Source organism: Condylura cristata, unplaced genomic scaffold (assembly GCF_000260355.1).
Source record: "Condylura cristata isolate star-nosed mole 26May11 unplaced genomic scaffold, ConCri1.0 scaffold00015, whole genome shotgun sequence".
Lineage (NCBI taxonomy): Eukaryota > Metazoa > Chordata > Mammalia > Eulipotyphla > Talpidae > Condylura > Condylura cristata.
Window position 1 is genome coordinate 39,185,754 of NW_004567116.1, and position 23,331 is coordinate 39,209,084.

The window sequence follows — 23,331 nt, forward strand, 5'->3', positions numbered from 1 at the left end:
GACGGGGTACAGGCCAGAGGTGCAGGCAAGATGAAAGGATTCACCCAGAGACACAGTGCTGAGCGGAACAAGCAGATGTATTGAAATACACTGCTGAGGGGAGCAGCAGGTGAGACAGGAGAGGTCTGCTATGTCATGTGGGTCAGCTGCCTGGCCAGGGATCAAACTTGTGCTGCAGTGGCAGTGGTTAGCTTCATAGTGTTAACAGGGGGCAGGGAGAGAGGGGCACCCCTGAACCCCCAAACCTATCTGCTCTAAATAAGTTCTGCCATCTACTGCATCAAGACAAGACAAAAGAGCTTTAATGGAAAGGAATTTTAATACAGTGAGGGTGCAGAACAGAAAAGATGAAGAATATATTTTCTAAATCAAACTCCTGAAGTTACCCATCCCCTCATGAGTAAAAGTCCCCCCAAAAAGGATTGGCCCAAAGCAAGGCCTGAAAGCCCTCCACAAGCCTAAAGCACCTTCTGGCTGGGACCCATAGAAAAAGGCTCAGACAAGTCTGGGAGGAAAAGAGCAAAATCAAAATCAAGGTAATCATTACCATAATGAACCTCCCCATGGGTCTCTCACCCACTTCTGTTTCAACCAGTCCATGACCAAAAAACAAGCATGGTTTCTTCACATGTCTCTCTGCTCCATGTGGCTCCCTCAGGTCACCTTCTGTCCTCCATCCTGCTTCCTTCTTCTTCAGATGCCTCTCCAGATTCCTCTCTCCTCTATTCAGCTTCACCCTCCTTCTGGGTAGGGTATGGAACCTGGAACTTCCCCTTTTCCTGGGGACAGCCCTGTTACACTAGTGATGAAACTTAACCTCTTGCACCACCAGGGAGACCCTATGTTCTAAATTTTGATGGGTCCTAACAATATAAACATACATATGCTTTTGCCCAATATATATTTAGAAAAGTAAGACCAATGTCTTTATTTTTTATGTGTTCCCCTTCCATTGTTTTTATTACTGTGTATGTTTTGAATGTGGGCAAACATACTCTTATTCCCATTTTTTACATGAACATTTTCATGAACTGCACCATATTTTATACTTTTCTTTTTCTTTACCATTAGATCATGAGTATCACTCCACAGTAGTCAGGAAACAATCCTCTGCCCTTATTACAGCTGTATGTTCCTGTATTTGGTAGATTCCATTTAGTTTATCCAGCAATCAGCCCTATTGGTAGTTATTTGGACTATGTAGTCTTTGGCTATTGTGCAAATAGCTCTTAACAATATATATATTTCGTGTATTTTTGCCTGTGTGTTTTAGGGTTGTGTTCCTAAATAGAAATAGGCTCTGTCTGTGCTTTATTGGTCACTGCCACATGCCTTTACATTTTTCATTCCTACCAGCAATGTATGGAAGTGTCATGTTTCTGGATCATTTGCCTTTCTTGGTGAACTGTTGTTCATAATAATATTCATAATCTTTTTCCAAGGATTACTACTGTCTTATCTATTTTAGAAACTATAAATTAACCCTTTCTGATATAACTTGCAGATATTTTCCTCACTTTATCATTTGTCTTTGTACTTTTTTTACAATTTTTATTTTTATCATGTACGAATAACATTTTATAGATTAGTTTAATTATTTCTGGATTTTGAATGTTAGGAAATTTTTCCTTAATCTCAGGTTATAATCAGTTTATAGAAGAATTCACCCTTGTTTTCTTCTAGTGTATGTATGGTATGTTTTCATTCTTTACATTTCTAGCTGATTCACTTAGAATTGATTACGTTTTATAGGGTAGAAGACAGACCCAATTTTTAGCTGGTTCCGTAAGATTACACATTCTTATTGTGTGACTTGATAAAAAGTCCTCTTATACTGATTAGAATGCTCAGGGTTTTGTTTTTGTTTTTTCTGTATCCATACTATATTCATCACTTTCCTTTACCTGATTGAGAAGTTTTAAAGTAAACAATTTAAAATGAGCCTGACTTTAATAATGTCACATATAAATAAATTACATATATGTACCTAGTTATATTTATATATTTTTAGGGTACTAGTGTTTCTAATTTCATGTTCATGTGCAATTGAATTATTGGCAAGAAAACTTTAAAATTCTACCTTGTACAACTTTTAAACAATAATAAAATGGTATTTCCTTACAGTGCCACAAGGTTGCAGTAGTGAGAGAAGATAAATTGGAAGGTAAGTATTTAAACAAGTTTTTCCTCTTATAGCATATGTCCATAACATATGCATATATTTAGCTATTTAACTAAAGAGTCATGTATACTTTTGACTAGTAGTTTCTGAAACATGTTAAAAGTGTGATATAGCATTTATATAATTTCCAAGATTTAAGCCCAGTAGCTACTGTTAAAAGCATTTTTATCATCAAATTTCAAAACTTAAGACAAAGTGCAAAAAGCTATCATAAAATATCAGATGGAACACCTCATCATTATAAAGGCAACAGTCTATCATATTGTGTCCCATAAACAGTATTTTTAGGAAGAAAATTAAGGGATGCCTTTCTAATGTCAGAGAACTTTTAAAATTTTTATTTACTTTTTGCAGAGAAGAACTGAGATGTAAGATACATCAGACACAGAGTAGGGAACAGAATAGGTATATTTTACACTGCTGAGGGTAGCAGCAGGCAGTACAGGAGAGGTCTGCTGTACCATATGTGGGTCAGCTTCCTGGCCTCAGGTCAGCCCAGGTGATAGTGCTAAGACTTAACCCCTACATGCCCAAGGAGGTCCCTGTCAGACGACTTAATATAACTTCCAAATAAAACTTGTTCACTATTAATGCCACTGTTCCATTGTTTAAGAACTCAATTCAGAAGAATTTAATAACAGGGTCCATGTGATTAAATGTTTTTGTTTCTCTTGTCTCAACAAAACCTGCTCGTAAAGTCATTTTTTTACAGGTTAACTTTGAGATCTCTAGGAAGTCAGGAGGGCCATGTTTTTTCTCAGTTCCCACAGTGCTGAGCAAGGCAAGATTTATTCATTCAATAGGTTACATAGGTGAGTGTCTGCATTGTGATAAACTCTGCTAGGCACTGGGGACACAGGACAAGTTAAGTGGGCCCTTCCTTCATGAAACTTAAGTTTGTCCCTGTGATGTTTTTTTGTGTTTCTGCTCTGTTAGTTGAATCTAGTTAGTAGCATTTTTGTTACAGAGTTGCTTTTTCTAAACTAAAATTGAGTTATATAATCCTCTCAGATAGAAATTACTTATTTCTCTTAATTATATGGTAGAGGGTAAGATTCTTCCCTGACTGAAAAAAAAATCAGTCATCATTAATCATTAATTAATATTTACTGAGTGTCCACTGGATGAGTGATACCCTCACAGGTGCTGTACTTAGAACTGACTCACCACCACCTACTTGTCATAATGTCCTACTGCAGACAGAAGACTTGATGTTATACTGTATGCGTGGCTATTTGACCTTTGAGAAATTTTTGGACCACCACAGATTGCAAATGGTTTTAATGCAGAAGGGTTTCTTGTTAAAGTCCCCACATGCTATGAAATTTGTGTATTAACAGACTGCTTTTCCTGTTGACTTGTAGCAGTGAAGTCCAAGCTAGCTGTGACTGCCAGCGTCCATGTGTACAGCATCCAGAAAGCCATGCTAAAGGACAGTGGGCCTCTGTTCAATACCGACTATGACATCCTTAAAAGCAACTTGCAGAACTGCAGCAAGTGAGCTCCTTAATGTTCCTTGTGGGCTTCTTTACGAATTGATTTTGTAAGATGTTTATACAGTGGCTGCCTCTTGAGAGTGAGTGCCAAGTCTAGTAAAACCCCATTTATCTTGCAGTAAGACACATGCCTGGTTTTATTAGTACATCATAAGGTGAAAAATAGCAGCCACAACCCATATTGAAAATCCCAGTGGACTCCCCATAAATCTATTTTTCATATATTTATGCTGTCACTGCCACCAGAAATGTTTGCTGTACCCCTTTACCCCATCTTGTTTAAATTTCTACCCACCCTTCAAGAACCAGTTCAGATGTCCTTGAAGAAACTACTCTTCCTAATTTGATATCCTTGTGCCTTCCATCCAAAACCAACTTTTTCTTGTTCTTTCTTGGTCAGAATCAGATCTTACTCATCTTTTGTATTCTTCATAGTACAGGGAGGTGATGGACTGTAATGCACATGGATTTTGGAAATGAATGGTCATGGACTTGAGTCATAGTTTTGTTACTTAATAACCTAGCAACAATAGCTTTAGACAGATTGCTTCAATTCTCTGAGCTATGGTTTCTTCATCTTTAAGTTGGATAATAATAATGCCTACTTTATGTGGTTGTATTGAGAGTACAGATCAGTTCCCCAAACAGGCAGTTAACACCTCAATGTGATAGGAATGCTATCTTGGAAGCAATAGTGAGAAGATGTTGGGGAGGCACTCATCCCCAACAGTGGGTGGAGTGAGGAGGCAAGACAGAAAGCTTTTTGAGGGGTATGACTTCTAAGTTAGGGTCTCAAGGTCTAGTAGAAATTTCTGTCAGAGAAGTGGGAGAGGAAGGACAGAGTTGAGAGAAAACATGATGCTTGTACAAACCATAATAGTTTTCTATGGCTGGAAGTTAGATGAGAGGTAGAAAATAATTGGATGTAAGACTCAAATAGGAGAGAGACTACATACTTTGGCTATTATAATAAAGAATAAAGACTTTAGACTTTCTAATGAGGGCAAGGGGAGCCAATAAAGATTTTCCAGCTGAATGAAATGATCAGAATTACATTATAGAACGATCTCTCTAGTTGTGATGTGAAGATAGATCTGAAGGTAATAGTTTAGAAGCAAGCCCATTGGGGAGGAAAAATGTTACGGTGATCTAGAGTGGATATGACAATTGGTAAAGTACAGTAATTGTGGGGATGGAAAAGAGTGAAGGTGAAAGAGTAATAACTATCAAAGTCTGGATACTATGGTAGCAGTTGGGGAGAAAAGGTGGTGGCAGTGTTCATGCTATTGAGACTAGTGGCCATGTTTTTGGCTTGAGCAGCTGGATGGATGATGGTACTATTATTAAGAGCTGGCTTTGGGAGAGAGGGGAAATGATGAATTGTGTGTGGACATGTTGAGTTTAGGTAGCCTGTGGAAACCCAAGTGGAGCTGTCCATTGTAATAGAGAGATGAATCTAGAGCTAAGGAGAAAAATCTGGGAGTGAAGGTAAATTTTTGAAGTCAGAAAATATGTAAGTAATTGGACCACAAAGTAGATACAGTCTTGCAGAGAGAATGTGTAGGATTTAAAAAAAAAGGCAGAGAACAGAACTCTAGGCCACCTTTTCTAGCTTTGTAAGCCTGGAACAAATTACTTAACCTCTCTGTGCTTTAATTATCTTTTCAGTAAAATGAAACTAACCATAGTACCAATCCCATAAGGTTGTAGAGACTTAAATGAATTATCATATGTAAAGCCCCCAGAACAGTGCTTAGTACATCTAAATATTATTTGAGTGATAGTCATTTTTCAAGACATGGGCAGAAAAGGAGGGGCCAAAGAGGAAGCATCCAGAGAGAAGAGGGTTTCAAAAGCTAAGGAGTTTCAAGGAGGGTCTGATTGTATCGACTTTGCTGAGAAACTTAAGTGAAATAGTAATTGCAGTGTCCATTGGCTTCAGTGATGGTAAGGACATTTTCATTGGTGTGACAGATTCTGCTCAGCTGAGTAAATGGGGATGTGAAGAAGTGAGAGAACAAGTACGGAAAACTCTTTCCAAATGACTGTAAAATTGAGGGGAAAGAGAGTTAACTGAAAGGAATTGAAACTAAGGGAGGATGTATACATTTTTTTAAAAAGATTTATTTATGCATACAGAACTGGGGTACAGGCCAGAGGTGGAGGGGTGGTGAGAGGATTCACCAGAGACAGAGTGGGGAGCAGAACAGGCCAACTGAGGAAGTACACTGCTGAGGGAGCAGCAGGTGGGTTAGGAGAGGTCTGCTGCACCATGTGGATCACCTCTGGGGCAGGGATCGAATTAATGCTGAAGTGGCTTTAGCTTCTTAGTGCTGTGCTTTAACCTGCTGGGCCACCAGGGAGGGCCCGGATGTATATATTTTTTTAATTGAGAATACATTTTAAAGTTTGTTGGTAGGAAAGAATCATAAATGAGGAAATGAGATATAGGGAGGAGATAGATTAATAAGTGATAGAGCTGGGCCACTGGGGGGAACTAGGTGTAGATGGGGAGAACTAGGGGTAGATTGCCAAACAGTTTTTATAGGCTCCATGAAAACACAGATCACGACTGTTTTGTTAACCATTATATACTCAAGTAGTGCCTGGCACAGTGAGCACTCAGTAAATAATATTTTAAGTAAATTAATGATAGACATTAGTTATTTTATTCTTTTTTTTTTTAAGGTTTATTATTTGCATACAAGAACTAGGGTATAGGCCAGAAATGCAGGGGTGAGAGGACTCACTAAAGGCAGAGTAGGATGCAGAACGGCCGATCTATTGAAAGACACTGCTGAGGGAAGCAGCGGGAGAGTAGGAGAGGCCTGCTGAGCCATATGTGGGTCAGCTTCCTGATCGGGGACCCACCTCGTGCCACAGTGGCTAGTTATAACTTGATTACTCAGATAAGCTCTGAGACTTAATCCCTGTGCACCAAGGAGGCCCAGTTATTTTATTCTTTAACTTAAAACCATGAGTGTAATAGGTATGAAAGTATTTACTAAATAAGTATAATTACTTAGACTAATAGTAGTAATTTACAAGCTTGGTGTCTTTAAGGAGAGAATTATAAGAAAACATTAACACCTTGATAAGTTTATGAAAAATATAATCTTAAATTTCAAAAATAATCTGTTTTCAAATCTATTTGTAATTTATCAAGTTTAAAAATCAGTCCTTGTATCTAGCAGGTACATAAAAATAAAAGTGGATTACAATTGAGATGAAAAAAAAAATGTGAAAAATGATGTAAAAATAAACTTTTTAATAAAAAAAAAAAAATAAAAGTGACTCAAACCTTCTAAATGAAATTTGCACAGGGACTTCTAAAATATCCATGGCAAGTAGAAATACAGTAATAGAATATACCTAAATGAAACTTACTTAAATACTTAAAGTATCCTCAATAAAAATGGAAAGGATTTATTTCCAATAAAGACATTTGTATTTGGTCCTGAGAATTACAGGCCAACTGATCTGACTAATTGTTTCATGTGTTTTAAGAAGTGCTGTGACAGGAAGAAAGCTGATATTTTAGGCTTGAGAAGAATCTTCTGTCTACAGTTATGTTGCCAGTCTTAACTTTGACTCTTCCTCATTGCCAACTCCTGGTACTGACCCTAACGTGTGGAATGCCGACTAAATGGAGAAAGAGTTGTTTTGGGGCCAACTTTTGATATTAACAATGAAATAAAACATTCTCTTTTGCTTGTACATGGAAGCATTGCAAGGCCAGAGAGGAAGAGTGGTATGTGAAAGTAAATAATTTCTGTGTGCTCTTAACACTGATGTATAAAATCTTTCTATTGATAGAGATTTTTCTGATGTGGGATGTTAATAAAACAATGGAAGACCTGGCTTTGTAGACACTACTTGAGGGACTTCTAAGTCCACTTCTTTTTAGTAGTTAATCATAAAAGTTGTGTCTGGTTGATCTCTAAAATGATTGCTATTACTACATACTTTCTTAACCTTCTTCTCGTGCCCCAAATTGAAGTGATATACTAAAGAAGGGAGAGAAGCCAGAAGCCTATTTTCATGATTTTAGTTATTATTATTTCAACACTTGCTTGTGTTCCAGGTTTTGTATGGGAGATACTTCCCCACCTTTAAGGAACTCTCCTCCATCTCCCCTCCCCACCAAAAGCTAAAAACTTGTGATAAATAGAAGTGTTCTTTGTTAGGAACGTTTGGGGAGTTTGCTCTAAGTCTAACCCTTTGAGAAGGTTGCATCAATTACACATATATAGTGTGGAGTATTACCTTATGGATTTGTATGAAAGAGACACATCTATAATAATTAGAGAAAAGATGAATGTTCCCTTTAATATTTCATACAAACTGTTCCAGATTTTCTCACTTGACTTTGGGCATCTTGTCTGTTCTGTTAGTTGGTATTATTTGAAATTATTAATAAATGACTGTGAACAACTATAGATGCCAGTGACTCTGTTGCCAGCTTCCTCCATTCTCTTCAGCTAATCTGTTCTGGCCAGGAAAGTTGCCAGATAATTCATTAATATTTAAAACTCTTGATTCAGTCAATGTTTATTGCATACCAAGCCCTATAAAGTCTTTAAAAACAAGAGATCATCATTTGGCTTCCCAAGATGATGAAATGACTAATCTATTGTTTTGTGTATGAATTGGGATGCTTTTTTAAAAACCAGAATATTCAATACGATAGGTGCAAGACACCTTATTTTAATCCTAGTTCTATTGCCAACTATGTATAATCTGAGTTACTCCTCTCCAGTACTTTATCCATTGCATCTTTTTTTTTTTTAACTTATTTATGCATACAGAACTGGGGTACAGGCCAAGGGTTCAGGGGCAGTGAAAGGATTCACCAGAGACAGAGTGGGGAGCAGAACAGGCAGATTGACAAAGTACACTGCTGAGGGGAGCAACAGGAGGGTCAAGGGAGGTTTGCCTCACCATATGGCTCACCTCCGGGACCAGGGATAGAACTCACACAGAACTCACACAGAACTCACATAGAACTCACACAGCTGCAGCTAGCTTGCAGTGCTGTGCTCTAATCCTTTGCGCCACCAGGGAGGGCCCTATCCAATGCATCTTAATGAAAGAGTTTTTCACAAAATAATTTTAAAGTCCATTATAGCCCTAAAGTCCTGTAATTTTATAGAATTAGGGTTCTAGAAAGCATTGTATGGAAGAAACAAGAGTTTGAAAATAAAGTTTGTTATTGACAATAGTTGAATATAATATTTTTGTCCTCAGGTTTAGTGCCATACAGTGTGCAGCTGCAGTCCCTAGAGCTCCTGCTGACTTGTCATCTTCTGAAAAGGGTCAACAGTCAAATCATCAAGTAGCAAGGGAGGCACAAGTCAATAATGAGTTGACCACCAACGGTCATGGCCCACCTCCCTCCAAACAAGTTTCCCAACAGTCCAAAGGAGTCATGGGAATGTTTCTCTCTAAAGCTGCTTCTAAAACCCAAGATACCAACAAGGGAACCAAAACAGACGCTAAAGAGGTGACAAATGTAAGTCTCTTTTAAAGATACGCCCTTATAGGTCAGAATGGGTGACTGAAAAGTATGAATAGATCAGTGGTAATAAGGTGTTTTTTTTTTTTTTAAAGATTTATTTATTTATTCATACAGAACTGGGGTACAGGCCAGAGGCTCAGGGGCGGTGAGAGGATTCACCAGAGACAGAGTGGGGAGCAGAACAGGCAGATCGACGAAGTACACTGCTGAGGGGAGCAGCGGGCGGGTCAGGAGAGGTCTGGCTCGCCATGTGGTCTCCTCCGGGGCAGGCGGCAGGCGGGAATCGAACTCATGCGGAAGTGGCTTCAGATTCTCAGGCTGTGCTTTAACCCGCTGTGCCACCAGGGAGGGCCAGTAATAAGGTTTTTTTAATAAATTCTCATTTTTGTTCTTTGGGATCCTTTGATTCTTGGTATTCTTATCTGAAATAGTTTTTTTCTTAATTTCCTTATTCATGTAAGAACTGAGGCACAGGCCAGAGGTGGGGGGGAGAAAGGATTTACCTGAGACAGTGGATTACAGAACAGGTGGATCTGCTGAAATGCACTGCTGAGGGGAGCAGTGGGAGAAACAGGAGAGGTCTGCTGCACCATGTGGGTCACCTCTCTGGCCAGGGATTGAACTCATGCTCCAGTGGCTGGTGATAGCTTGATAGTGCTGAGGCATTAACCCCTGTGCCACCAGAGAGGCCCTGACATAGTCCTTTTAATAATGCTTCTCACCAAGTCTTGGATTCTACTGTAAAGTGCAGAGATTTAATTGCATATCAGAAATATGTTGTTTTGGCATCATCTTGTATTTGGGTCTTGCCATGTGTGCTGCCTGTCCTACTGTATTTAACATTCTCACTCTAGTTTTAAGAATTTGTTTTCCCCCCTCATTTCCTTTTGTTTTTTATTCACTCATCTGAACTAATTTAAGTGCATTGACTTAAGAAAAGTATCATTAAAATACTACTAACACATAATCCAGAGAGGTATAATTACTGTTACTACCATTATGGTCAATTTAAAGCCTCTACATTGGCAAAGGAGAGAAGAGGTGAAGGGTAAGCACCCCCATTTATCGAACTGCTACTGTGTCCCAGTAGTTTGATCTTTATTTTAATTCTTTTATTAGTTCTATGAGGGAGATATTATCATCTCCATTTTGTATGTGGTGAAATGAAAGCCCAAACTTATTAAATGATTACTGCTACTGTTGTTGTCATATTGCTATTAAGTGATAGGATCTAATCAGATCTATTCCTCATTATTACAGATGTGTAATGTTTTGGAATTTTTTCAACATTGTGTACCATACTGCTTCTAATCTACTTTAATTTTGTCAAACTAAGTAGTTTTTAAGTATTCTCAAAAAAAAGTCTGGTTACATTCATGTGTAATCATTCTATAAGAACTATGAGAGGGCACTCCCTGGTGGCGCAGCGGGTTAAAGCGCTGCACTAGGAAGCTTACGCCACTTTCGCATGAGTTCGATTCCCGCCTGGTCTGGAGGTGACCACATGGCCCGGCAGACCTCTCCTGACCCGCCCGCTGCTCCCCTCAACAGTGTACTTCATCGATCTGCCTGTTCTGCTCCCCGCTCTGTCTCTGGTGAATCCTCTCACCCTCTGCATCTCTGGCCTGTACCCCAGTTTTGTATGAGTAAATAAATAAATCTTGGAAAAAAAAAAAAAAAACCTATGAGAAACTAAGCTTTGGAGATTAACATCAGTGTGTGGTCTGAATTTGGTCTTGTACCTAATGCCTGTATGTTTTGGCATGATTATATAAAGACTCCCATCATTACAGTGTGCTTTGCTGTCAAGAATTTTTGAGACTGCTACTTGAAGAACAGCTTCAACACTCAAAAAAATCGTGTGTTTTCTTTTCTATGCTTTTAGGCATCTTTGGCAGGCAATAAAGCACCAGCAAAAACGAATATGACAAGCAATTTTTTTGGAAAAGCTGCAATGAGTAAGCATTTTCTTACCTTCCTTTGACTAATACATGGATGTTATATAATCACATTATATCTGAGTTGAAGGCACCTTGTCCAGTTTTGACCATCTGTGACACTACTATGTGGCATTTGTACATCCTAATGTAAATTTATAATCTGTTGATTAAGTGTGTATAGGATAGTATAATATTCCATTTGTATGCCCTGCTTTGCAAAGAGAATGAAATATTTGTCTCAGAGGGCTCTTGAACATGGGTCATGTTAATGTGGTATTGAGATTAATATCATGGATGCTGATATGAGTTTGCCTGGTGTGATCATTATTACCCTGTCTCTGCAAAACATCTTTTGTCTTTCTTTAGTTACTTTTACAGATTATTCACAGTAATGAATTAGACCCTAGAGTGATTTAGAAAGGTCCAGGTAGTGATGACCATTTAGAAATATTTACTTTTTGAAAAAGCACAATCTCCATATTTTAAAAAAAATCTAAAGACTTCTTTCATGTGGAAAGAATGGTCACATATTTTCCTGCTTCTCCTATCAAGTGCACACCCCTGAGGGTATGTGGTAGAATACCAGAAAGAATGCAGGAGCCACAGGATAATTATGGCACACTTTCTTGGAGCATTAGTTTTTACAAAGATTCTGTGGGTAGGCATCTTGTTACAATGCCTGCGCAAGCAAAACTAGACAGAATTCTGCTTTTCTATAATGGTCAGATTGGGGGCAGGGGTGGGTGTGATAGCTTTTATTTGCCATAAAAGTAATCAGACATTTCTATTTTCTGAACGTATGGAAAATTGGATACTTCCAGGTTATTGGGAAGTATGATTGCATTATTGCAGGCATACTGCACAGGGAGATCGCGCTGATGTGAGTGGTCTTGTGTGGTCGGTTGTTACTAGCTCCCTGCGCCCAGCTTGTGTGGTTTCTTGACAGTTTTGAACAGTCCACTTGTTTGTTTTTGTTCTCATTGTATGCAGTTGTAACCTTCAAAAAATAGATTTTCTACTTAATGTATATGACAGATTATAAGATTATATATATAATATATAGACATATGCCAATTGTAAAAAAAATACGTATTCATGTGTTCATTTTGCAGATATTTATTGAGCACCTACTGTGTAGTTGGAACTGTTTTGCACTGATGATAGAATAGAGAAAATGTAGACAAACGAGTTTCTTTCCCCCAAGGTCCTTTATATTGTACTGGGAGAGACAAATACATAAAAAATAAAATATTGATGATTGTAGTTACTAGGCAGAAAATAACAGGGTGTTATGATAAAATGTAATAGAGGGGAGAATACCCAAATAAATGAATTAAATATTGACCTATTCATAGAAAAGCTTACAGAATTGATTTTTCTTTTTAAGTTTGATGATGTATTTTGACTGGCTTATTTTTTTTTAATTTATGCATACAGAACTGTGGTGCAGGTCAGAGATGCAGGAACAGTGAGAGGATTCACCAGAGGCAGAGCAGGGGGCAAAATAGGCAGATTGACAAAGTACACCGCTGAGGGGAGACAGGAGAGGTCTGCTGTACCATATGGGTCATCTCCAGGCCAGCCGGAGCTTGAAACTCATATAGACAGCTTTGCAGTGCTGATTTTAACCTGCAGCGCCACTAGAGAGGGCCCCAAGTTGATATTTTTTTAGGGATGAATGTTTAAAAATATTAATTATTGTATTTGTCACATAAGACGATTATGTAAAATAATCGTAGAAATAAGGTTTGAGAATTGGATGAACAGATTGATTGTGAGGACTTGAACTATTGAAATTTAATGCTGCATGGTAACAAGTGTTGCCAAAGGTGTAGTGAAACTAAACCTTCAGATTAGCAGAGTGAATGTAAAATGATGTGCTTGGGCCTTCCCTGGTAGCATAGTAGGGTAGGACACAGCCCTGTAGGCTTGCCGCAGCTGCTTCAGTGCATGTCCAATCCGTGCCCCAGAGGTGATCTGCGTGGTGTGGCAGACCTCTCCTGACCCGCCCGCTGCTCCCCTCAGCAGTGTACTTCGTCGATCTGCCTGTTCTGCTCCCCACTCTGTCTCTGGTGAATCCTCTCACTGCTCCTGCACCTCTGGCCTGTTACCCCAGTTCTGTATGCACAACTAAATAAATCTTAAAAAGAAAAGAAAAGAAAAAACTTGCCCAGAGTTTTTTTTTTTTTTTTTTTTTTTTTTTTTGGTGGGGTTGAACCAAACTTTTCTGATTCTAAAAAATCTTTTTAATTATATCATTAAGGGAATATGCATAACCATATGTTAAGTTGTATATTCTTGAGAAATAAATACCTTTTAATCCCCGTGACTCTTAATTTGTTCAAATGAGGATGATGATATGTCATAAAGTTATGTTCACTTTTTTCTGAGTTCAGTGTTAGCATCATTCAGCATGAAGGCTGTGATATCATGAAGGATTAACAGGAGGCAGACATAAAAACAGCTAAAGTGATATTTGGAAAGAAATATTCTCTAACTAGCCTGCTGTTATGACAGGGACCGTGCTCCTAGCCCTTGCTCCTAACATATTACCTGGCACTTAGTAGATTGTCAAAGGAATGATAGAGAAATATTGCATGGTGGGGTTGCATATCATCTGCTGTATTTTATTTGTAGATAAACTTAAAGTCAGTTTGGATTCAGAACAAGCAGTGAAAGAAGAAAAAATAGTGGAGCTACCTCCAGTGTCTGTTACTGAACCAAAGCTGGCAGCTCCTGGAGGCCTAAAGAAATCCAGCAAAAAAGCAGAGCCTGTTAAGACGCAGCAGAAGGAAAAAAAAAGGTAGGAAAATTTTGTCGTTTGTTGGGGAAGAGTGTCTCTGCTGGGGTTGAGAAGGTCTGTTTGGGCTTATTGACAGAGGTTTTCATCTGAGTACCAAATCCTACTTAATACCTTTGGGATATAACTATATCTGTCCAAATGAAGCGAGAAGTGCAAAAACTTAGCGGGTGAAGTAGAACTGTGGAATCAGCCAGGTTAGATGTCTTTGAGCTTAAGAGTCCCCTTTTTGGGTCTTAATTATCTAAATTGATTGTCTTTTTTCCCTTTACTTCGTTTTAAATTTGTGGACATGAGTGATATAAGTGTACTTAATTATGTGTCTGTTTTCCACTTCAGTTTGCCAAATGAAGGGTTACTGTTTCCAGTCAATTTAGGAGAAAAAGTTCTTTGTTTTCTTTTTATATCAATGAGTTTATTTTTCAAGTGGTAAAATGTAATTAGAAAAGAAAATAAAAAGCACACAAGCTGTTAAAAATGGATCCAGGAATTTGAGACACTACCTCATAGTTGGTAGGAATTACTCTGTTGAAAGAAATTCTAAAGGACACTGTCAGCACTGATAGGCCCAGAAATACTTGACTTTTGTGGCAAATTTGGGGCTACTCTAGTAGAAAACATCAACAAAATGCTGACGTTTTGGAAGGTCAAGACTGCTCAGAGGACTTCACCTCCTAGGAACCTGTAAAGTGGATTCCTTAAAATGTCCTGAGCCATAAGTACAGCATTTGCTGTTGATGGTGATTGCCAAGAGAACATTCAGTATTTTACCACTAAATATGTTTTTAGTAGGGGCCCTTTACCAGATGCAGCTTTTTTCTGTTTGTAGTTTACTGAGGGGTTTTATTACAAATGGGTGTTGAATGTTGGCAGATGCTTTTGCTGCATTTATTGAGATGATGATCATACAGTACTTTCTGTAATTGTGATGAATTATATTGATTGGTTTTCAAATGTTAAACTAATCTTGCATGTTTGGGACAAACCTGCTTGTAATGTATTACTTTTTTTATATATATAGATGGATTCTATTAGTTAATATTATAAAGAATTTTTGCCTCTGCATTTATGAAAGCTATAGATCAACTCTATCAGGTTTCGATATTAAAATTGTGCTAACTTCATAAAATTAGTTAGGAGAGGAGTTTCCTTCTCTCGTTCTCTGACTTTGTGTAAGGATTATATTTCTCTCTCTTTAAAATGATTTAAAATTTTTTTTTTTTGAACAGTATTATTTGTTTCGTAAAAGTTTGACAAAATTCAATGTGTCTGGACCCAAGGTTCTCTTTTCTGGGAAGGTTTCCTTTTTTATGAATATGATTTCTTTAAATAGAGGCATACATACTTTTTTGCACTTGGGCCATTTTTGTTTTTATGTTGATAAAGAAATATTTTTCATATCACTTGTTGAGTTTATTGACATAAATTTCATAATGTAGCCTTATTCTTTTTGTATCTGTAGAATCTGTTCTCAATGTAGATTCCTTCATTCTTTATATTGTTTAACACATACTTTTGTCTTGCTTTTTAATCAGCCTTATAATGAGTTTATTAATTTTACTAATCTTCCAAGAAATGACAGATTTTAGCTTTGATAATTTCTCTTTTTATGTTTCACTGATTTCTGTTCTTTTATTTCCTTCTATTTGTGTTTATCTTTTCTTAGTTTAAGCTAGAAAAACAAATTGATATTTAAGTCTACATAAAAATAAGGTACTTGAAGATAAAATGTCTTTTACGTATTTGTGTCGCAAACATATAGTAAGTCCTTGTTCAGTTATTTGTTGATTGAATAGTGTGATGGAATATCCAGAAGAGCTAGATAATGTCAAGGTGGAGACTAAGTTTTTATTATGTCATTAGAATCATGTTTTTGCTTTTGCTCATAATGTTCTTGCTCTTTAAATTATGTCTCTCTTATCTAGCTGATGAAGGTCTACTTAGTTTTTAAAGGTTCAATTAAGATTCATGTTCTATAAATTTGTTTTCTTTTTGTCGAGGGATGTTTCTTTTCTCCTGTTCTCTTCAGAGCTTCTTGAGAACAATATTTTCTTGATTTTGATCTTTTCTTGATCATCCCTCAGTGTTTGACAAAGAGCCTTGTGTATAGATAGAGCTGAATGATTAGAAGGCTGATATGGGGAAGTAAGAAGGAATTTGGAAAAATTCTTGATAAAATGGTATGAGCTTCCTGTAGTCTACAGAGGGTTGGAGAAATTTTTTATTCCCTTTGAAGTGACCTAGTGGTGATCAATTAGCAGAATGTCCTTAGAAAAAATTCTTTGTTCATTTATAAACTTACCTTTCTAGCCTCTGGAATTAAAACCATGAGACATAAAGCAAAACCCATAGTAGTGTCTGAATATTTATATTTTTTTATTTTGTATAACATGCTGAAATGATTCCTGATTGGCAACAGGGGGAAGCAAGTGGATCTATCTGATAATGAGACAAAAGAAACTGAAAATATAAAGAAAAAGAGAAGAAGAATCAAACTTCCTGAATCTGATAGCAGTGAAGATGAAGGTAAGCATTGCTGTTAATTTTGACTAGTGTTATTGTCTTAGGCAGTTTGGGCTACGCGGACAAAATAACTGTAGACTGGGTGGATTGAACAATAAGAATGTATTTTTCATAGTTCTGATGGTGAGAAATCCAAAATCCAGGCCATTACTTGATTCAATTCTGGGTGAGAGCTGTATTTTTTGCCTTATCCTTACAGTGGCAACAGGGATCATTTCTCACCTGTGTCTTACAACAACACTAATCTCATTCATGAGAGTTTAATGTTCATAACTTAATTACCTCCTAAAGACCCCACCTCAAATACTGTTCATATCAGGACTTCAGTATACTATTTTGAGGGAGCACAAACATTTGATCCCTAGCAGAGTTGCATTCTTACTATGATAGTCAAGAAGCTAAAAATATGATTATTGTGGGTCACAACGAAGGTAGTCTTCCTAATGTTGAGAAACATATAGGCCCTATTTCTGTTTAAAATCTGCTTTTAGTCTTTTTGCCAAAACCATTTGCCAAAGTAACACAAAGGGAAGAATTAAGTATTTTTATTATATACAGTTGATCCTTGAGATATGCAGGGACTCGGGTACCGATTGCCCTTAGTCCAAAATTTGCACTTTTGATTCCCCTAAAACTTACCTGCTAATAGCCTATTGTTGATCAAAACTTTAACGATAACTCAATTTTGTATGTTACTTATCTTGTGTCTTGTAGTCTTACAATAAGTAAGCTAAAGAAAAAATTGATATTACTATATTATATTTAGCAATATCATGTTTATAGCAAAATCCACATAGAAGTGGACCCATTTTGTTCAGATGCCTTTGGGTGAACTACATATTAGCAAAGACCTTTTACTTTGTGAAAAATTAAAATTCCTTTCACTACTTTCATGTGAATCTTTTAAAATGGGTAATATTGTAGGCATCAAGAGTGTTGGTGGTGTCCCATACCACACAAATAAGGCTGTGCTGAAATGTAGACTCTAAAATGTCATTATTGAAAGGAAATGACTCCATGGACCCGTCGAGTTTTAGGTTTTGGGCGCTAATGTAAGATAAGCAAATTGAATAAGCAGAAGAGTCTCACCTGGGAAAGTAATGTGCCTTTTATTTATTTATTTTTAAAGATTTATTTATTTTTATTCATACAGAACTGGGGTACAGGCCAGAGATGCTTCACCAGAGACAGAGTGGGGTGCAGAACAGGCAGATCGACGAAGTACACTGCTGAGGGGATCAGCGGGTGGGTCAGGAAATCTGCCACGCCATGTGGATCTCCTCCGGGGCGGGCGGGCATCGAACTCATGCGGAAGTGGCTTAAGCTTCTTAGTGCTGTGCTTTAACCCACTGTGCCACCAGGGAGGGCCCAGTAATGTGCCTTTTAAAAGAATATCAAATAATCTGAGACCCGACATCTCTTCCTAAACGTTTGTCTTAAGTGAGCATGTACAGAAAGAGAAGAGTAAGACCATGTGGGTTAGACTGATGTGCCATGAGACTTCTCCCTGTAGAGCCTATTTCGAGTACCAGTGGTAAATGACTTGAGTTGCTGCAATCTGTTCTCCACAAATTAATGCTATAATGTTTATAAAGCCTTAGGTAACGGGATGGGAGAGAGACTCTAGTCCAGAATTCATTACATAAAGGTATGAGATGAAAAACGAAGGACACAACTAAACTTGTTAGACTCTACACTTAAAGAAATAGCTGTAAGAATAACTGAACATGGTAACAGGTTCTCCAGAAAAGGAGTATTAGTTTTACTGTATAAGAGAGTGCAAAAACAAATTGTATACACAGCTGACAGTAATGCAAAAGGAATGAACAGACAGAAAGAAGTCATTCACATGACAGAGGTGCATCTTTGACTCTCTCCGTGGGCATATGTCCTACCACTTGCATTCATGTGGAAGAGTTTGTGACTCTGCTTTCCAGTGAAAGGTACAGTGCCCATCAGAGCAGTAGTTTTTAATGACTTCTTAGAATCATCTCAGGATAGGAACATGGCATTGTGAGCATCCCTGAGGGACAGTTGCTGTCTGTCAGTTGCCAAAATGCTTTGACCAAGGCTATGAAAAGAAAGATTCCCAACTGGATATAAGAGACAAGAACCATCAAGGAATGTTCTGACCATTTAAGAGTGAAAGACATGGAGACACAAGGGGAAAATAGGAATATGTGCTAATTGAAATACTCTCCCTTACTTCCATTTTGGGGAAGATTTTGGAATGTTTTTGAAGCCATCTGCCTGGTGTGTTGAAAAGGTAAATTTAGAGCTGACTCCTTCACCAAGAATAGAGAATCTAAGTTGAGGAATTTCTGTGTTTGATTGAACACTCATTACTTGCTTCTGAAGTCTTCTCTGTAGCTTGATCCTTAACCCACAAAACTAATACTCATGGATGATTAGAAATAGGAGTTATTTCATTTGGAAACTAGAAGAAATGTGATAGAGGTGGACAGCCTATAATAACAGATGACATAGAGCAGAGACGCTCAGAATTTTCCCTCTGGCAAAGATAAATTTTGGCATCTGACTAAATTTATGAACCTTTGCCATTTTATTCCTGAATTTCTTTTTGTCTCAACGCCAGTGCGGTTTTATTTTAAACCTTTACATAGTCTCTATTGTTTTATTTCTGTTATGCTGAATATGTGCTGTTCATACAGTGTAATTTAGCCATAAGTCTGCAGATGAGCAGCAGGAATGGAGGAAATGGTAGGGGCTTTGGAAACAAGGCAGACCTGAGTTTCAGTCATACCTCTACCTCCTACTGTGTGTGACGTTAGCTAATTATACCTAACTTCTCTAATTCCTTGTTTCTTCAACTCTAAAATGGGAGTGTAATCACAAACTATAGGCTTTTAATAGTCTCAAGTGTCAGAAGTGCCAGGACAGACACATAGGTTTTTTTATTACCCCAATTTTTCCTGTTGCGATATTTGGTAAGTGTGTAGCAGTAGTAAATGCCCTCATTTGCAAGTACTTATTTCAGAAAATTCCCTTCAACTTCCTATCTTTTAACTCTACTGAGAGGTTCCTTTCTTTCTCCATGGCTGTCACCGTAAGCAGTTCTGTGTACTGTACTCTCTGTAAATTAAGAAACGGCCAGATCCAGAAATAACAATAAGTAATATCTGCATTGTGAGGGAGAAGTAAGTTTCAACCAATACATTGAAGTCTTTGCTAACATTTTCAGCTCTCGCAAATTGTATGTATATTAGTGTTTTTTAAAAAAATTTCTTAGGAAGCTGTGAATGATTTCCAGGAATTCTGATTACTCATCTCTGCCAGAAAAGTCTCTGATAAACAGTAGCTATATTGTTGGATCCCTGAAATTAGTTTTACACAGTTCTTATTCTGCCCCAATAAAGGTTGCAACCTGGGATAACTTATGTCTCACCACTTCATATCTTTCATCTGAAGAACTGAAATTCATTACAAATATATTTAAAATGTACCAGCGTATCACACATTTTTTGTGTGATATATCTTTAAGGTATATTGAGGGAGTATGCTTGGCTTAGTAATAAACACTAAGACATAGAGTCTAGCATATGTATGTGAGCAACTTTTTTATTTTAAAGCTGTTTGAACCTCAGATGTATAAAGTATAGTAATAGTGATTTTATGGGGTTATTATGAGAATGAGTGATTAATGTTTATGAAGCCCAGAATTTGAATTTTCTTCCCCATTCTTTCTTAAAATTAACAAGTTTCAAACAAACTAATAATGTATGTAGTTTCAAAAACCAAATAAGATACAAGTTTTATAACAATAGTAACTTCTATGTGACTCATCTGACTGATGGTTCCTGATCAGCTTGTTCCCATCTACCATCCATCTTCCATGGATTTGTTGAAGTTACTTATTCATCAAAAGCTTTTGGATTCTCTTCTGTTCTCTTCTTTTAATGGGGGTTTGAGGGCTACAGCATTTCACTCCTTTATTATGTTTCTTTTGAAGGGAAGGATATGTATATATTCTGGATCTTCCTTGACCTAGAAGCCCTTCACCCCAAATGTAGTTTACAAATGATTATTTTACTTCCAAAAGTACTCTGTGTTCAGTACCAGGGAAATTGTGGTGTCTCTGCTTCTCTGGAGCTCAGAGTCTGGAGGGGGAATCAAGGTAAACAAACTGTCCCTTATAGTGAGGGAAAAGGGGTCTCAGAAGGTGCCCCTGGGATTAAGTGTTTTCTTTGGTTAAGTCAAGTGGTTACAGAACTGGAAATAGAATAAGCACATCTAAATTTATTGCTGGGAGTACTCAAAAGTCCTTTTCTTTGGCTTCCTCGCTGTATAAACTTTCCTCCTACCACTGTACCACATCGTGACATAGCTCTCTTACTAGCCAAATCTTCAGAAAAATGGGTGCTTGGTTCTGTGGTTTGACTTTTCTCTTGCTCACACTCCCATCATGTTTTCACCTCCCAGAGCTGGGTTAATAGCTGGACCACTTTCCTTTTATGTTTTTGTCTCGTTTCCTAAAACTTGCAAAGTTGGGGGCCCACTTTATTCTTGAAGTGTCTAATTTATTGTTTTATTGTGTTCCTCTGGCTCTTGTTCTGCTTCACCTCTTTAGGTCATTTGGCCTTGAACTCTCCACTGTCATAATTTTTAACACTGAACTAATCAGTTGAGAGAATTTCAGATCCAAGACGTGTGCTAAGAATTTGAATACAGCCAGGAGGTTCAGGGAGCAGGTGAGGCTAAGCAGCACTCAGTCCCTTGACCAGCATTTTCCTTGTGAGGATTACGCAATAGGTCAGTTGAGGATTTTCACTTCCCCTCTCATGGGACCTATACTAAGACCACTATTTCTGGAATTCTTCAGAAATGATGCTCTGTCTTTCTAGTGGTGCTCTCAGATGATAACCACTTCCATAGTAATAATTTCTTTCCTAAAAATGTTCTTTTCTATAAATCTCAGTGTAGCAAAATAGGCCTGTCAGTAGGGCAGTCACAAAAAAATATAGTTCCTGTGCAATGTATTAGGCAAGATTAGCACTGTAGGTGTTCCCATTTCAAAGATGATGTTACCCACCCCACCACCCAAATGTGTGCTCTTAGCAGCTAGAACATTTCAGTCTAATAAATGTATCAGGTGATTGCAAATAATCCTCAGATCATAGTCACAAAAACTGGCATAGAACATTTGTTGTAATTTGAGGATTATATCCACCTAACTGTGTCTGAAGAGAAAATTAGTGGTCCTGAGTGATAAGCAACATGGGGCAGTTAAGAGAGTAAAGCTAAGGAATCAGGCTGACTTGAGTTGAAAACCTCCTGCCTCAGCAGCAAATTCTGTGACCTCACCAAGTCAGTTAACCTCTCGGAGCCTCCTTTTTCTCAATTCTAATGGAGGAATATGTCTCTCGCACTTGTTGTGAAGATAAAGTGAAACAATATAAGAAATATAGATGATCGGTAGATTCTTTATGTAATAACCTCATAACCCCATTTATCTGTAAAATAAATTTAAGATGATCTCTAAGGTATACCTAAATCTAATGATTCTTGACTCTTCTTTGTAAATTAATAAGATATTCATATTAAAGAGATATACATGCAAGTGTGTGGGTATATTTGTATATATAACTATGTAAAGTTACAACTGCAGTGTTCTTAATTGTCATGAATTAATGTCTACAAAGTGTCCTTTGCCTGGCTTGGACATTTAGAGAGCTAGTGGAGACAATGTTATAACAGATAAAGTGCTGTAGTTCTTAATCTAAGCTTGCTTCTTATTGCAGTCATGCCAGACTCTCCTGGGGCTTATGAAACAGAGTCGCCATCCCCACCTCCTGCTTCTCCACCACCTGAACCAGTGCAGAAGACTGAGACAGAGCCTCCTCCAGTCACGGTACAGCTTTACTGCCATGGTCCCCTCCCATGTCTCCTCGCTCCCATATACCTAAAACTGCTGTGCTAAATCAGTTCAAACGCTCGCTTTAGTATACTTCTCCAGGGCCAGTAGATGGCTCTTGTCTCATTCTGCTCTCCTGTGGGCACTGCTCTTCTCACTGGAAATGAGATTTCACTGGTAGGGCAGATTCTCAGGGGAGATTACAGAGGTCGATCTTGGGAGCAGCTTTGTTTGTTCTTCATGCCTTCCAGCATCAGGGCTGCCGTGCTGTCTGGCTCCTGATGGAATTGTGTAGAGTAAGGTCCACCTGCAGCAGAGTAAAGTGTGAGAGACAGGTAGAATAAACTATGTATACATGTTTGTTCTCTTCAGAGCTGTTCTGGAAAAGGGTTCACTCTGAAAAGTTGGCAACAGATAGGAAAATGTAATTTTGAACAATCTCCAACTGCATCTTATTTACTTCTATTAACATAGATAATGTAGAATTGAGAGGCTGATTAGTTCCCCACCCCGCCTTTTTAAAGCTTTTCCTTTAAATTTTCCACTAATTTTCTCACTTGCTGAAGAAAAAATATGATGAAAGACTAATAGAGATAAAATGAAAATTGGTATTCATTATAATACTATTTGTCACTAGATGGTTATAATGTTGAAGAGCTAGGCTAAAAGAGTATCTACAGCAGGTCCTGTGCCAAGGCAACTTCCAGGCTGGTGTAGGCACCTTCCCTGAGGGCTCCCCCATCCCTGCTTGGGCCCTCCTTTTAAAGCCTTTAATGCAGTGGATCATGATGGTCTGTTTTCCTTGTTTCTCCCCCCCACTAAGGTCCATATGCTATTGATCTTTTTAACCATGGCCTGTACCACCCAGCGAAAATATGTGACTGAACACACTTTTGAAAGATTTATTTATTCAGGGGTACAGGCCAGAGGTGCAGGGGCAGTGAGAGGCTTCACCAGAGACAGAGTAGGGAGCAGAACAGGCAGATCTACGAAGTACACT

The 23,331-nt window shown here is 37.9% G+C and overlaps 1 protein-coding gene across 4 annotated transcripts in view; it reads left to right on the forward strand.

Moving 5' to 3' along the window:
- The window catches only part of POLD3 (polymerase (DNA-directed), delta 3, accessory subunit), a 53,062-nt gene that overhangs the window by 10,602 nt on the left and 19,129 nt on the right, over nt 1-23,331 (forward strand). For all 4 annotated transcript variants that reach the window (XM_012725731.1, XM_004683202.2, XM_012725732.1 and 1 more), the window contains 7 exons: nt 2,125-2,164; nt 3,547-3,679; nt 8,926-9,190; nt 11,082-11,154; nt 13,774-13,939; nt 16,356-16,462; nt 22,219-22,328. In XM_012725731.1, the coding sequence (XP_012581185.1) occupies nt 2,125-2,164; nt 3,547-3,679; nt 8,926-9,190; nt 11,082-11,154; nt 13,774-13,939; nt 16,356-16,462; nt 22,219-22,328 (894 nt within the window). The remainder of the gene's footprint in view (nt 1-2,124; nt 2,165-3,546; nt 3,680-8,925; nt 9,191-11,081; nt 11,155-13,773; nt 13,940-16,355; nt 16,463-22,218; nt 22,329-23,331) is intronic.